We start from the raw sequence: 17,508 nt of genomic DNA on the forward strand, positions 1-17,508 counted from the left end.
ACACTTTCTTGCTGCTTAAATGACTGCAGTGGTGATATTATCATCATCAGGAGCTTGGAGAGGCTGAACCCTGGCTGCACAGGGGACAGAGATGTTTCCCATCCTCTCATGGCCTCTTCAGTGTAAATGCAGAAACCAGAATCTGAAAACTGCCCTGTCTAAATGAGGATATTTCCCACACTATCTCCCAAGTATGCCCAGAAATATGATACTAAGTAATTTCTCTATGCTCCATTTATTTATAATGTCATCAGTTACATGCTCTACCCGCAGTCATTTATTTATCAGACAGCCAAAATTTGTAGAAATACATGTCAGTCTGCAAATTGGCTATAGACCTTTTCAACCTTTTTCTTTCTGTCACCTGTCTACCAATATTTCACTCTGCCAGTAGACCACTGTGAAGGCTCTTAGCCAGGTAATGGAACTGTACTTAAAATTGCACATGTGAAGCCTTCTCTCAAAATCTTTCCCTTTTTCATGAATGTAAGATTGTCAGCTCCAGGTAATTTAATTTTGGTTATAACTAAACAATCCTTTCTAGTTTACAGCTGCCACTGTCTTTCTTCTGAGAGTTTCCTTCTTCCTGCAACGCATTTATGATTAAACAGGGACTGTTTTGTTGGGGTTTTTTTGTTTGATTGTTTTCATTCTTGATTTATTTTTGTTGAGAATTTTTAAATTCTAAAGCGAACATGCAGTAGTGTAACTATAAGAGAAAAAAAAAGTTGTATTTCCTTTAATTCATAAAGGTAGCCAACATCTCATATGTTCATTGAGGATGGAAAAAGAAATTCCTATGAAGTTATAAGGTTTTCAGAACTAGTTTCACAGCGGGGTATTTGTAAGCAAATGTTTTTAAGTTTGGGCATAGCTCTAATTCTAAGACTGTCAGAGCCATATTCTGAGGCAAAATGCATGTACATCACTTATCACTTCAAAAGTGTCAGGAACCAATGTCTGAACCTGGAGTTCCAACTTCCATTGTTAGTCACAAATGCCATTGTTTGAATGTCAACACCAACTAAGGAAACACATTCTGTTTAGAGTCTTAGCTTATGTCTACAGCAATAAAACACAAAGCAGTTGTGTACTAGCAGCTCTCTGGATTTAGTGCAATTTAGTGCAATAAATAATTCTAGGAGCTATCATACTCTCAAGTAGCACAGTTTTGAGGGCTGAAAGACACTGGAAGGAGAATATGATCTGACTGTTCTCCTTGATTTCAATGGAAGCATAAAAAGGTCCTCAATCTGTGTGTAATTCACATCAGCTACTTAGCTAAACAATTAAGTCACAGCTCTGACATTCGATATTTATTTTAAGTTCTTGAAGCCAGATTCTCTTCTCTGAGCCAAGCCTTTTCTCTATTCTGGTGGCACAAAGGCTGTAACAACCATGGATTTTCCAAGCTGGAGATTCTCCCAGCATTAATAAGTCTTCACCTCTCTGGTAAAACCAGATTTCATGTTATTTCCTCCTCTTTTGCACCCTCTGAACCTTCAACATCTTATGCAAAAATGTAAGAGCATTGGCTACAGCCCTCAGTCCTATGCTTCAAATATTCTTAGCCTGAATACTTGCCTCTTCAAATTAAAGCTATCTAGTTAATTTTAAATAATCCAGAGGCCATTGTAACTAAAGTGAAAACATAGTTTGTTACGATGCTCCTTCTGCCATATTTCAGAAGATGCAGAATCAAGTATCTGCCCATTGAGACATCTCAAAATCTCTGAACCCTTAAACTACAGGTCACTCCTATCTGTGCTGGCCATGCTTAATAATTTAATCATATTGCAAGGTCTGCCTTAAATAAAAAAACCTAAATCCAAGCAAGCCAACTTTCTGAACCTCCCTCTCCTCCCCAGAAAGGCTGTGTTAAGGGGTACTCCAAAGACTGAACTGAAAAAACAGTTTGATTGTAGACTGACAAACATTGCCTGAGTGGGGAACCTTGGGGTTAATGACTCCTCCTTTCACATTATTTTAGGTGATGTATCCAATGAAAAGATCTTTAAATGAGACTAATTTAACAGAGATGAAAGAAATCAGGATGTAATCTATCACTGCCCTTATCTGAGTTTACTTTAGGCAATTTACCAGTGTGGAAGTGATCTGCTGGGAAAGGTGAATCCTCCCTGAGGGACTTCCCTGTAAGTGGGGAGCAGTGGAACAATGCTAAGCCACTGTGAAAACAGCACCAGTTACCAAAACTTCATCTACTTTTTGAATATGTTTACATTGTGAAGGAATTAATCAGCAATATTAGTCCATTTTCAAGATGAGATGCAACATCCTAATCTCTTACATCTCTGCTCCAGTTTAATTTCCTAAAATGTGGAGCTCTCCAAAAGTGAACATTCAACTATATGCTGATACATAGTGGAGGCCCAAGGTCATTCCCAACAGTCAGCAGTGGCCTGAGTGTCAAAAAAAAGGTATTTTTGCATTACAGTGTAAATTCAGTCTTGGACAGCTGAAGAGGCATTTTCTTTAGAAGCAACTGGAAGCAGGAAGCAAGCAGATCCACCAAAGAGGGAAAGAAAAAAAAAAAAAAAGAAAAGAAAAAAAAAAAAGAAATAGAAAAAAGAAAAAAAAAAGAAAAAAAAGGAAAAAAAAAAAAAGAAGAAATAGTAAAAAAGAAAAAAAGAAAAGAAAGAAAAAGGGAAAAAAAAGAAAGGAGAAAAAAAAAAAAAAAAAAAAAAAAAGAGTAAATATGTGAAGTGCCCCCAGTCTAAGGGAAAACTTAAGCATCCTACTTCTTGGAACTCCTTTAGCTACAATACTATTCTAAGGTGTGAGCTTTAATAAACACTTAGAATGTTCAGCAAATAGCTACCTGCCACATTAGACCTTCTGACACACACAGGGATATAGTGGCCCAGCAAAGTAGTCTCACAGCTACATGTATCAAGATTTTTTGCCAAAAAAAAAGAGGCAACATGGGAGGTAAACAACATCAAAGAGAGAAACATTCAGAATTCAGTGGCCCCTTCTGAGTCAATGCTTTCTAATCAGCCTCTTTCCAATAATTCATTAAGACTTGAACAAAGAGGGTGAAACATTGGCTTCTCTTAGGGCTTCAGCCAACCATAATAAAATTATAACAGGATCTATTTACAAAGTTGAATACCTTAAACTCAGCTATAATGATGTTTATTAGTAATTTTTCAATAGCAGCTCAGAAAGCATATTTGTATTAGTTAATCCTTGCCTGTGGAGAATTTAATATTTGTTTGGCAAAAGAACATTAAGAAGCACGGATTTATTTTTTATTTTATTTTCCTCCCTGTAAATCCCTGTTTCTATCAGGAAACGTTGTGGGACCAAGAAATGAGCCAAACACATTATACACCATTACTGTTCTGCTGTCACTACTAGCCACCACTCTAGGAGACAGATCTGGAATGGGTCTAGATCTAGATTTACATATTCTGACAAGTTTTACATTTGAAATGAAAATGTAAAAAAATAATTTAGCAGCTTTCCTTTGCACTTTGAGCCTCTTGAACAGCACCACACATACAGATAAGCCCAATGTGCATAATTCAAAAGCACACTTTTTCTCCGCTCTCAGACACATGAGAAAAAACACTGAAATACATATCTGCTTTGAAAAGTATAAGAAAAAAATCCCAACACATGTGCAGACCTGATGTATGAGTTTATGCAAACGTTTTTTCTCTCTCTCTCTTCTTTTTTTTTTTTTTTTTTTTTCCCACAAGGAGATTCTAATAAACAGGTTTGGATATCCCTAGAATAATTAAAATGGGAAAACGAACATCTTTATGAAACTGACATTATTTCAAATACTAAGCTGTGAATACACACTTCACTCTTTCCAAGAAGAAAGATGTATTACAATACCAATTGTTCATTAAACTAAAAAAGGATAATTCACTGAAAATAATGAGACATATAAGTAGGATGGGCTAAACTATTAAAGGCATTAATTTACTGAAGCTACCTTACTCTACTCATTTTTTTTTTTTTCTGTAACAGATAATTTCCATTCATTTATCTATCAGCTATTTGAAATCATTAAACTACCAAGACAGATATTCCAGCTGAATCCAGAGACACCAAATTATGCATGGAAAGTTACTGGAGAGCTCTTGACTGAAGGCAGAGCCCCTCTTAGAATGAGATACAGAGACTACACGTTGGTAAATATGAAAAGGAAATTCACTTCTTACAATTCTGCAGCACTCCATGCAAGTATTCTGTTTTAGATATCATGGCTGCTCATAAATGGAGATTCTAGAATATTTGCATAAATTAGACACAAGAACAGCTGCAATACATCAAAAGCAATATATGAAATAGTTGAATCATCTGAATGAAAGCTGATGACATGTGCTTAACTGCATGCAAGCCAAACCCAGCACTGACAAACAGGCAAACTCTATTGGAGTGAAAGGAAATAGAACTGAGTTTTCCAGAGTTTAATTAGACCCTGCTTTTTTGGAAATATGAATAGGCTCCAGGTTGATTGCTGTGCAAATGGTAATGTTTAGCTGTACTTTACATTTCCTGTGCTTATTTTAGAAATGTTTCTATTTCTTTCTGAATTAGAACAGATTCAGAACAATCATAATAGTATTCTAAACTACTATCTTAAAGCGTTTCCAGTGAACATATATCATGTTTATACTCAGGCTAAGGAACTTTTAACCTATCACAGTTACATTTACAAATTGTAACTGGCATAAATATATTTTCTTTGAGTTTTACACATAAATTAATCCAACACAGTGAGCTACTCGAGACATACTGACATTGGAGGTCTTATCTTTGAGGATCATAAGCAGATGTAAAATGCAAGCAAACCATACATTGCAGTGGGCAAACGTGCTCAACAGAAAGTGTTGGCCTTATTTAAAAGCCAGAAAACATTTTCTAGGTTCTGGGGCTGATCAAATTAGATGTTTCTCTGTTTTTTAATACTGCTCTCCCTGTCATAATATTCTGGTAGTCTGAGATGGAAAGTGTAACCACAGAGAAAAGTAACTTGATATTCAAGAGGTCTTCTATCTATTCTAAAATAACACTTCCCTTCAATTTAATTTCCTGATTTACTTCTTGCTTCAGTCCTTTCTCTGAAAGGAAAGGAACAGCTACCCCAGAGGAAAGTAAAGAAGGAGAAGCAAGGCTTTTCAGAAGGTGCTGTTCGTTTCTGTGTAAATGGATTCAGAATAAATGTGCACTTTATATCCATTTTAAGGATTCTGAAAGTCTGATTGCATCTTAGATAAGGGATCCTCTATAGCCCCATGCAGCTGGACCAGATACATATACATGGAGTGGCTCCACCACGCAGGTGATGTAGAATCATGAGCAATACATCTGGGTATTAAATTTGCTGTACCTGTGCAGGTCTTATCCACAAAAATTATTTATTTTCTATCAGTTCCTTTTCTGAAAGTCTGGAAATTGCCTGAAATCTGGAAAAGCGTCTTATTCATGAATAAAGATGAGAAATACATGTATGTTACCTTTACTTGAAAACTTGGGATTTCATCATATGGTTATGAGAAGCATAAATTGTATGAGGTATCTTAATAAGTTATTACTGTCCAACAGGTCCATTCAAACTTTAGGACCCACAAAATAAAATGAGAGTAATGTGCCTGCTCTAGACTGTCCTTCTGACTCAGAAGATTTCTTCGGAAACCAAAAGAAATCTTCATACTGGTATATTTTGGCTGTAAATCCTTGTCCACTGTGGTAAGGATGAGTTTTAAAAATAATTTCCCTAAATTTCCTAAATTAAAATTTCAGTGACTAAATAAAAGTCTCTCACATGTTAGGCATACTATGCCACTAACAGACAAGGAAGAAGTAATTACTCTATCATTATTACATTAATAACTTCACAGCTATCTCCTCAGCTATTTTAATCTAATGGGATTAAAGTTTTTTTTGTTAATTTAGTGCATATTCATTACTGTCACATATAACAATAAGGATGCATTTCCTCACGTTCCTTTTCAAGGTTCCTTCTCTGGAAATGCATCCCATATGATTTGATATCATGAACAGGTAAGGGTTAAGGAAAAAACAAACAAACAAAACAAAAGAAACAAAACAAATAACAAACAAACAAAAACAATTAAAAAAAACCCAAATAACAAATAAACAAAAAAACTTACCTGACTGTTTTTCAATTTTATTTTCCTTTCCACTTTTATTTCACAGGCTCAAGTGAAAAGGGAACATAATTTTAGTAGTAATGCCCTAACTGGATTTGTGCCTTGTAACTCCTGACGTTGTCCAAACTCTTTAAGTAGCATGATAATAGTTGCTTTACTGATTAATGTTTTTCTTCAAGCCAAAGACATATATTTCAAATCATGTAGTAAGAGACAATGTACTAAAGTGCACTCTACCCAATTTACTTGAATTGACATAGAAAGACCTAATAGAATTTAAAAAAAAAAAAAAAAATCAGAAAAAAGTTTAAACACTCTTAGTAGACAAAGCTGTGCCTTTACCATAAGTGGTTTTGGTTTGATCACAACCATTTTAATTGTGTTAAAAAAAAAAAAAAAAAAAAAAAAAAAAAAAAAAAAAATTAAGTTTAAAAGTAGCCACAATTTTTAACTCCAGACAGGATTTTCCATTTGTGCTAAAGCCTGTATTAAACAAACACATTGTTATGAACTGTTTTAATAAAATCAGTGGAGCATTGCCCATCAATGATTTTTTTGCCCAGCAGACACAATAAACCACACGATAATATAAAAATGGCCACTAACCAATCAAATGCTTGTATCCTTCATGTGTTAATTCTTCTTTATACCCTAGAGATAACCCATCCTCAGCATGTCATTGATAATCAATTCTCTCACTGAAGCAACTCTTTTCCAATTGACCGACATTAAAAATGCCCAAAACACACATGGAATAGTCTGTAGGACAATTCACTTAGTAGTAAGCTCTAATTCACAAGTGACAAAATGAAGCATTCATCCTTACATTGAACAGAAAAGCCCAACCATCAACTGAAGCTAACACAGGGGATCACCCACATTTTTTCTAGTAAAATGTTTTCCATCATGTCTCCTCCCCCGATTTTTGTCAACTTGTATGTTCTGTTTTGGCATAATTTCTTCCCCAGGGTTAAGTTTAGGTTGTGGTATTATGAGGAAGGAGTATTTGCAACTTTATCTCTCTGCATAGCACTTCTTATATGTGCATACATTCACAAGCCATTACATTCTTTTCCAACTTTTCTAGTTTGATTTAATATCAGACTCATAATCAAAAGCAAATGCAAGCAACAAATTATTAAAGCTGAAGGGTTTTGCTGGAAAGAAAAATTTACTATTGATGCTAAAGTGCACATATGTTTTTCAGAACTAGCATTTACAAAATACTTACACAAGCTCACCTTTGAGTAATTTCTTTTACTTTAGTGAAAAGTACAAGATAAACAATAATGAAAATTTTAGTTCTCTAGAAAGAAGGCAAGTGTTAATAAGGGGGATATTTTCCCTCTCCCACAAACTAATTCCAGGTTACTTTAAGAGATTTTCTTCAAGAAGAAAATGATTGCAAAGGGGACAGTGGCACGGCATAACCTCTGGACATGGAGCCAGCTCTTCCCCCCCAACCTCTGCAGCCCTCTCATGGCTATTTTCCTACCACTTGCATCTTCCTCAGCCCTCTCATTGATTGTGAGGTGTTGCTTACAGCTTTGCACAGTGACCAGAACTATGCAAGGCTTTTTACGTTATTTGAAGCATTTTGGAAAATACAGTCTACGTTTAGAAGCATCCATTTGGAATTTCAAATCACCTGTAGGTCTGAAACACCACATCATTCTCCCTCAAACTGCCCCCAAAACCCATTATTTAAAAACTGGTGTGTGTACCTATAGATACGTACGTATGCATGATTACACTTCTCATCTTTTTAAATCTTTCTTCCTGTATACATACATATTTAAAGTTCAAAATAAACTCCAGAGAAGAAGCAGAGTATTTTCAATGCTAAAGTCTATTTACCAAACGGTACATGTTTTGGAAAGCCTTACCACCTGTGCACTACCTCTCAGAGGCTTTCCCTGGCAGATGACAGTAGAACAGATCAGGAGAACACAGACCCACTCCATTCTTTCTAAACTGAAAATCAAATCTTCATTTCTACAGTAAAGAAAAAACAAAAAAATATATCGACTATATTGCTTCAGTTTGTCACAGGCTCAGGGCCAAGCTAATTCAAAATGCATGGTGTAGTTCCCAAATTAAAGTTAGATCTACTTGGAATTCAAATTTCTATTTCACTTGTTACACCTCCCTGCATATTGGAGGAATCTTGGAGTACTTCAGGCTCAGTTCTGGTGTAATTCAGTGAAAACTTTTCCATTCACTTTTCTGTGGCTGAAACTGTACATGAGTAATTGTGTCTCTTGCCAAGCTAAATATATTTTTTTCAAAATATGAAAGAGGACGAAAATTAAAAAATGTACAATCACCTCACATTGCATAAAGAAGTTGCTGACTTTTTATACACAACAGCTCAACAAAAAAGCTTTTCTATTTGCTGGCATCCTATCTTGCTCCTGGCATGGCTTACTGCCATCCTAAATGTTTCCTGCCTGGCATACTGCAGTTACACAAGGTTTCTCCTTTCATGTGCCAGGAGAGTGCACAACATCCCTGGTTTGCCCTGTGATTAATGAAGTGAGAGCAGGGCCCCTTGGAGAGCAAGTGTCATAATTTCATTTCGAAGGACTACTCTGGTGGACTTCATTATATTTTAAACCTCCATGTATGTAAAAATTATGTTTTGTTTTTTCTCACGTGCTCATCAGCTGTCATGGTTGGTTCATGGGCTTGACACTCTCTGCTGCAATAAAGAGGATTTCTGGGGTATCCTAGATTTCCGGTGTCTTCTGTTCAGTGGCCTAGCTCTGCTGCCTGGTAATCATGTTTGCCAAACACAAAATCTTACAAGGTAATAAGGGATATTCAACAAGAATAAGTGTAGAGTCCTGTACCCAGGGAGGAAAACCACCATGCACCAGTGCAGATTAGGGGAAATCTAATCTGTTATTAGGGGAAAGCTGATGGAAAGCAGCTCCATGGAGAAGGACCTTGGAGTCCCAGTGGACAATAAGTTATCCATGGGACAGCAATGTGCCCTTGTGGCAAGATGGCCAATGGTATCCTGGGGTGCATTAAGAAGAGTGTCCAGAAGGTCGAGGGATGTTCTCCTCCCCCTCTACTTTGCCCTAGAGAGACCACATCTGGATTATTCTGTCCAGTTCTGGGCTCTCCAGTTCAAGAGGGACAAGAATATACCAGAGAAAGTCCAGCAGAGGGCTACAAGGATGATCAGCAGACTGGGATACCTGTCTGATGAGGAAAGGCTGAGAGACCTGGTTTAATCTGGAGAAGACTGAGAAGGGATCTTATTAATGTTCACAGATATCTGAAGGGTGTATTTAAAGAAGGGGCCAGACTCTCAGTGCTGCCCTATAATAAGACAAGGAGCAATGGACATAAACTGGAACACAGGAAGGTCCACCTCAACATAAGGAAAAACTTTTTTACTATAAAGATGATGGAGCACTGGAAAAGGCTGCCCAGAGAGACTGTGGAGTCTTCTTTTCTAGAGACTTTCAAGACCCATCTGGATGTCTTTCTGTGTGACCTGCCCTAGGTGATCCTGCTTTGGCAGAGGGATTGCACTCAATGATCTCCAGGGGTCCCTTCCAACCCCTACCATTCTTGGATTCTATACACCTAAAAACCCACAGAGTCAAGGAAAAAATGTCAAGAGTTACATGTCATAAAGGCACCATATCCATGAAGGAGCAGGACACAATTATAGATCCAAGGACTTGCACAGAACTGAAGGCTGAAGGAATATCCACACTCTGCCTCATTTGGGACTTAATTAAATTAGAAGTTAAGAAAGTCAGAATGCAAACTAGAGGTACTGAGATCACTGACATCTTACAGTTTGAGGAACTAGTACGAAGGTAACACCTTCTGGCAAGAAATGTTGGTGTGGTGGTAGCAGCTGACCTGAATGAAAGGTATTAAATTCAAGACTCATTCTATTAAAAATAGAAAAAAATATGGAAAAAACAAAATGTACATACGAGTACAAATACAGTTACAAATATGCACTTGTCTGAACTAAACCTATTGGTGTGTGGATCTCCATATTTACTACAGGAAACAGTAAATAAGGGGTCACTAAAAAGTGCCAATATCAAGTTGTTTAGGAGAATTTATCAAGGAAAATTTGAGAATGGCTTTGCAATCAAATTGCTATCAATATATTTAATGAAAAGTAATTCTTCCTCCTCACTTAAATGAAAAGCTTTGTAGCAAAAACCTAGCCAGCCTACTTGTGGTTTTTGGGTAGAACTGACACCTGATCTTGGTATGAGCAGAGATAATGGGTATTTCCATTGAACCCATTAGGACTGTACATATTTCTGCATCCTGGTGTGGTAAGAACCTTGCAGCCTCTCTGATCCTGTCTCAGTAAACATTGGCGTGGGTTGCTTATTGCCCTATGGCATCCCTACTGCACTGTCCTACAGGCACTGCTGTATAGATGTTCTGCTGAGAGAAATAATTTCTGATGATTCAATGCTTTGTTAATTTACAAGAATATATTTCTATTAACTACTAGGTCTTGGATATGCAAAAGTGTAATTTATTTGCCCATCATGTCCATCTCAATAAAAAAGTAAGGAAAATAAGTCTTTTAATAATTAAGAATACGAATTATACTAAGCCTCTGAAAGCAGAATATATTTGCCTGGTTCTGTTCCAGTAAAGCCTACCCACCAACTTCACTCTGGAAATAATTTATTCGAAATATTGGACATGGAGTCAGGAATAGTTACTATATGACAATTAAGTTTAGTTTGATTTTTAATGTAACAGTTATTCTTCTTTGAAACCAATTTCATCCACTATTTTGCTTATTTCTGAGGTAATGTCTGTTTTGGTAAACATGTAATTTTGGAGAATGTCATTCTTAGTAACTCTCATCTGCTTTGAAGCCTCCTCAATGCCAACAATTGCTATATTAAAAAAAAAAAAAAAATTTAAAAAAAGCTATTTTACTGATTGGAATGTAATAATAATTGGATGAGTCATAAGTATTACAAAGAACTCTATGCTATGCCATGCCATGCCATGCCATACCATACCATACCATACCATACCATACCATACCATACATTTTCACTTCCTAGACAAGGTTTACATTCTTCAGCAGTTTCTTATCTTTATTCCAGACCTGCAATTACATTCACTGAAGTAGTACACTATTGGACACAGCAGGTCTTGCAGTATTAGGTTTTCCAGCTGCAACTATCATTATACTTACAGGAGATATTTTTGGTAAAAAGAACAAAACTTTGCTTTTACCTTACATAGGGTTACATTTTTGATTCAACTGTAAACTCAAATAAACCTCAAACATATCTTTCAAATTTAGATCAATAATGAATAATGGTTAAATTAGCATCATGTCATGGGACAACTTATTCTTCAGATGTTGTGTAAGAAATTTTGGACAAAAAAATCAACTCTTAAGTTTAACCTTGAAGTTTAAATAATTTGAGGGCCAAATTCTCCTTTGACAGGTTATTCTAAATCTGAAGTAGATAGTAGATATACTCAGGAGACTAATTGGAACACACTGGTAAAATTGAGACCAATATTTATCTTCACTCCAGCATGCTTGAAAACCAGCTAATCAATTCTTTTTAAAATGTCTTTCTAGTCTCCTATCACAAAGGAAAATTTAAGCCCCCTACCCCTTGTAACTTTGGATAGCTCATTTCTCCACTGTCACGGGGAATATGTAAGGAAAGAGTAGTTAATGCAGACATTTTATTTCCCAAGATTTGTTTAAAACAAATCACATGGAAGCTATTTTGGTTCTGTGGAAAGTGTTCAGATGAAGGTAACAAAGAAAATCTAAGAATGACAAACTATTCTAGTTACACCAATCTGACATTCAAAAATAACCTGATGCTGAATCTTTTCTTTGTGAAAATATGTATTTGGGTCCTTCATTTAAAAATAGATCACAGTTAGGCATTAGAAACAGTGGATAGTTATGACAAAGATTGTCCATTGAGAACCTTTTATAACTAATCTTAAAAACTTCATGAGAGACTTCTTAGCTGAAAAAAACCCACACTTAAGCATCAGAACTTCAGGCAAGTAAAGGATGTTGTGACAGAAAATTTAATCTCACAAGATAGAATAATTCAAAGGAACAATTCGTATTTTTAGTGACATCCTACCAGAAATTCTAGCAAAAAGATGAAGGTTGCTTTTCGGTTAATTGTAATGCATTATTTCTTCTGAATACACTCTTCAGAGTAAATGCTTGCTCTCATTAATCAGATCACTGAGAAAACCAGGGACAGATCTGTGTGAGATAAGATTTTTGAACATGTAAGGATAAAAGAGTTAAGAAGTTAAGACAGGTAAAGTGATCATGAAATTGGTATCTTTATTCCATATGTGGCTCTCCTTCTGGGTCCTACAGTATTCATGACAAAAACCTTCATACGTCCAAGAAGCACGACACAGAATATATCTCTGACTATTGGGAGGGATGTGGGGGTGTGAAGAGGAAAAGACCTAGGGGATCATTTCCAGGCAGGTCACATCAGCTCACTGCCCTAGCATGCAGGGCAGGTTTGAATGTCCCTCCTGTTTCAGTGCAGTTGTGTCCCTTTGCCCCCCCAGTGAACCCGTATGAAGTAGAGCCCAGCTCTTATTCCCAGGACCTGCCTTTTAATCACCTGCAAGTCATTTCCAGATGTAGCATCACAGATCAACTACTCCTGCTTTTACACCTTATTTACGTATCTATAGCTGAGTGGTATAGGTAGGATGCCTGACAGTCAGTGGTACACCATTCTTTTTCCAGCCTCACCAAAGGCACCCTACGACGCTTTGTTTTCTTCCTTATGGCCTGAACTAAATAAGCAGGTCTGTACTGCTGTAAGGAGGAGGTAACATTCCCTCTCAGCCTTTGCCCTTGGCCATGTGGTCCAGCCACTTGCCTTGTGCTGCTCCTAAAATTCACCCAACAGCACTCCAAGCCAGCCATCCTCACTATGCAAAGAGCTAACTAAGCCCCCAAATAAAATAAAGTAAAATAAATAAAGGTGTGTGCGGAACTGGTGCTCAGTGAGTTGAATTGGTTCTTTGTGTGGTTACACTAAAGATGGAACCAGTTCTGAGAGTAAAGGAAAGAGAGGAGAATAGGAGGTGGAACACATTTGAGCCCTCCTGCTGTTCAGCTCATTGATAGTATCGAGTAGCATCCCCAGAAAAGAAAAAGGAAAACAGAAAATACACAGAAATTATTCTTCTTGCATGCTCTTGTATGTGCTACTGTTGGGGGTGCTTTCAGTTTCAAACAAAAAAGCAATTGTAATGCTCAATATTCTTCTAAATCAGACATTTGGGGTTGATTTTTCATCAATTAACAAATAATCCAAACATGTAACTCCATTTTACAAAGCTCGGCTGAGTATTCAGCTGAATGCAGCACCTTTCCTGACTGATGGAAGATGAGCCATTCTCTTCAGCTGACACTCAGGTACTACCAGCCAGTGAAAAAAGCTGTGAAGGTGTTGGTGATGGGAGCTGAAAGAAAAGGGTTGATGAGTTCTAAGAAATGCTTTGTCCTCTATCCCAAAACTACACACAGGTACTAGTTTGTACCCTTGCTGTTTGTTATAAAAAATTGAAATTAATATGAAAACTTTATTATTTAAACTGTAGATCTCTCTATGCTGGAGAGAAATCTGCCTTTGTGGATGCTCACAGGACACTGCACCTATGCCAGAGACAACTGGTGAACTTCTCTGAGGATGTTCATCACTTTCACCCCTTCCGTAACCAATGTAGTTACTACAGGTAACACTTAATAGAAAGCAAAGCCTTATTATGTATAATACTGATGAAGTAAAGAAAATCTCCCTTCGAATTCATATAATTATTAAGTTTTTGTGCTATTTTATAACTCAATAGCATTATTTAGTTAGGAGTAAACACCTCAAATGGGAAATTCTGCTGTCCACAATGGACTTTCTCTTTAAGCCTCCTGATACTAGTAACTATTACTCCCAAGTTTATACTTTTCTGTGGTTCATTCTCTTGAAAATAAGACATATGTAAGGCTTCATGTATTCTGCCTGAAAAAGACCCTCTTACACTTTTTCCTGGAAAAGTGTATACTGAGGGTTTGATGACAGCACAAAGAATTCAAGCCACAGAAAGTGAGTAATCACTCGTGAGCAGTCATGTTGATACCAGCAGCACCTTTTCCAGTCAGCAAACTAGTCTTTGTCAGCTTGGTTTGGGCTGGCTTTCCCTTTACTACCAGAGACTTAATGCTCTAAAAAAAGCAAGAATATCTGGAATTTCACTGGCACATTACATCACCTTACTGATGGACCACCCAATACGTGGGGCAAATCATACACTGCAGAAGCTTCCAAGGCCAGAACACTGACTGTTTTTTGCTTGACTTGTCTTTTTCTAGTCCACTTTCCTTAGGCTGAGCTGTGATCCCACTGTGCAAGTGCCTGCCCCCTGATAAGTTACTTACCTACTAACTTCTGAACTTGTCACCCGACTTCAAGTTTTTCCAAAATATGGTTTAGTTCCCTTTGAAACAGACCACTGGACAGCTGCATCTCAGTTTCACCTGTTAGCACCCATCAGCCACAAGGGTGCTCTCCAGGGACACAAATCCCTAAGAAACCAAACTTCCTAGTTTCCCTCAACTTGGTTTCCCTCTAGTAGGGTCTCTGGCAGGCAACAGGAGAAAAATGTTAGTGGGCTAAAACGAGGAGACAGTCACTATAATCTCACACAACCCCCTCAGGCAGCTCCATGCCAGTCGGAAATGTTTTCTATGGCTCTACATTAAACCTAGCTGTGGCAGAGGTGACCCACTGCCCATTTTCCTGGCCAAGAACAATCTGTGAGTGTCACCAGGCAGCTGTTTGGCCCAGAAATACCCATACCTTGTCACTGCCAGGCTTGACCTGTGCCAGCACCAGGGATGGCTCCCTGCCCCAGTCTGAGCATCCTCTGGGAGGTGGAACAAGCTCCCACAACCAGCATAGCCTGAATGTTCCACATCTGCCCCAGCAAACAGAAAAATGCACCAGGTGGGAACCGGTCAAGTTGAAGAGGAAGTTGAAAAGAGTAAGTCCAAACATCTGTCTCTCAGATCAGTCATCTCTTCCCTATTTGCAAATCAGAGGAAAAGTCTTAAGTTTGGGGAAACCAGGATTTCCTCAGAGCTGGCTGCATTGTAACACAGTGAAGTTGGGAGACTTGCTCAGAGAGGCTGTGTCCACACCTGACGTCCCAGAAGAGGTGCCGAAGCACCCTCTTCTCCCTTGTGTCCACGATACCCCCCCATAACTAAACTTCTACCGGGAAGAGGGGTCGAGACATCCCACTGCTGCTTCCCCTTCACGGCAGCTGCGATGCCGGCTCCTGGGCGGGAGCAAGACTGGGCTGCTCTGCCCCCAGAAACCTCCTTGGGTGCTGCCCGACGGAAGCGGGGAGCAAACCCTCGCACCCCTTCCCTCTCTCCCTCTCCCGCCTGCAGCGGGACCGCTCCGTGCGAGGCGCCGTCGGGCTCGGACACCTTGGGGATGCGGCAGGGACGGGCCCCGGGGTGGGGGGGCTGCACCCTCAGGCTCCTTGCACGGGGCAGCGCGGCGGCTCTTACCTCCGTGGCGTGCAGCGGCGAAGAGCCGGAGCGGCTGCGGGGCGGCGGCGACGGCCGGGGGCGGGCGGGGGACGGAGGCGACGGAGCGGGGGTCGGGCGGCGGGGCGCCGCCGCCGCTGTACCGCCGGGAGATCACCCGGTCCCGCCGTGGAGGGCGGGGCGGCAGCGGGCGGCCGTCGTCGCCCAGGGCTTGGAGGAGGAGGTCGAGGAGCGTCCCCCGCTCGGCTCCAGCGGCGGACACGTCCCTGCCCTCGGCGCCCGGCGGCGGCGGGGCCGAGGCCAGCAGCAGGAGCACGATGGCGGGCAGCGCCTGGCGTTTCTTCGCCCCTCGCATCTCGGAGGAGCTGGGAGGAGGCAGAGAGCGAAGACGGTCAGCGCCGGGCCCGGCCCGCAGCCCGACCGACCGCCCCCCATGGCCCGGGGACACCCCCGCGGGGACGGGAAGCGGTGTGCGCCCTCCGTAGCTCCTGCACGCCCGGGACCGGGCGCAGCGCCGCGGAGAGCTAGCGGAGGCGGAGACCCGACGGGTCGCCACGGGCTGGCCCCGCCGCGCCTTCCCGCTAGCCCCCGAGCAGCCCCGGAGGGCGCATTTATAGACACGGATTAGGGTATTAACCCCGCCACACATATTTGTGGTCCAGGGCTTTACGGGGGATTTGCTCGGTTTCTCTTGCCCCCAGCGATTCCGCGCCCGCGGTTGCCTCTTTCCTTCCTCCGCCGGTGGAGCGGGGATGCGGGGGAATCCCCGCGGATCTGCCCGCCCGCCTGCCCGGGCAGCGCCGCAGGGCGCGTCCTGGGCGAGAGCGCTCGGAAGGGCAACTGGATGGAGTTTAGTGAGAGGGGCGAGTTACATGAGGAGCTGCTGCAAACCAGGGTGCAAAGGGCAAAAACAATTACAAGAAGCCGAGGCTTCGAGAGCAGTGCTTAATGCCCCTAAGTAAGCTATTCTAATTATAGCAAACAGTTAGGATTAAGAGGGAGAGAGGGAGGAAAATTCTGTTATTTACCAACTGTTTTCTACTTGACCTCACTTGCAAATCCTCTTGGGAGAAAGAGTTAACCGGAGCTGCAAGGCAGCCGGCTCTCCCCGACGGCTTCGGGCGCTGCCTCCCGCCGGGGCGCACGGCAAACCCGGGGAGCACCAGGGAAAGGACCCGGGCACCGCTGCAGGGGGAGCGGCAGCGGCAACCCCTCGCTCCAAGCGAAAGGTCCCCATCGGGTGGCTGCTTACCTTCAAGCAGAAGCAAGTCTCGCCGAGTGCTTGCGGGATGCGGAGAGCCGTCCTCTACCCTCGCTGCACAGCTTGTGCTCCCGCGGAGGCTCCGCCGGGCGCGGAGCGGGGCGGTCGGTGCTGCGCCCGGAGAGGGGGGATGCGCCCTCCAGAGCCATGCGCTTCTCTTATATAGTCCGCACCGGCGTACTCATTTGAGTACTATCGACTTTAGGTGGGTGGCAGTCTATGGAGACACCTCTGGTAATCACTCTTGGGCTCAAAGAAGGTCTTTTCTGACAAACTTCCTCCTCCCCGTTTGTCCCCCGGTGGATGGCAACTGAAAGCTGCGTTCGAAGTGGCTCTGATCTGTTTGTGAAATTAGATTTCCCTGAAGACTGGGAAATGCTTACCAAGAAAGCTGCCGGCTCAGTGGATTAAAATGTGCTTTAACTTAGTGGGATTCCCTTGGGAATACAGCAAGAGAACTATTTCCCCCCCCCACCTTTTCATGTTGAACAAAGAAGCCGTGAGTGAAGTGT

The 17,508-nt window shown here is 40.9% G+C and overlaps 1 protein-coding gene across 1 annotated transcript in view; it reads right to left on the bottom strand.

Annotated features, from left to right (window-relative positions):
- The window catches only part of ALKAL1 (ALK and LTK ligand 1), a 35,234-nt gene extending 18,635 nt beyond the window's left edge, over positions 1 to 16,599 (bottom strand). Inside the window, exon 1 of the mRNA XM_071737532.1 lies at positions 15,757 to 16,599. Within this exon, the coding sequence (XP_071593633.1) occupies positions 15,757 to 16,384 (628 nt within the window). The 5' untranslated portion in view covers positions 16,385 to 16,599. The remainder of the gene's footprint in view (positions 1 to 15,756) is intronic.
- Between the last annotated feature and the right edge of the window lie 909 nt (positions 16,600 to 17,508).

This window comes from Heliangelus exortis, chromosome 2 (genome assembly GCF_036169615.1).
Source record: "Heliangelus exortis chromosome 2, bHelExo1.hap1, whole genome shotgun sequence".
In the NCBI taxonomy this organism is placed as follows: Eukaryota; Metazoa; Chordata; class Aves; order Apodiformes; family Trochilidae; genus Heliangelus; species Heliangelus exortis.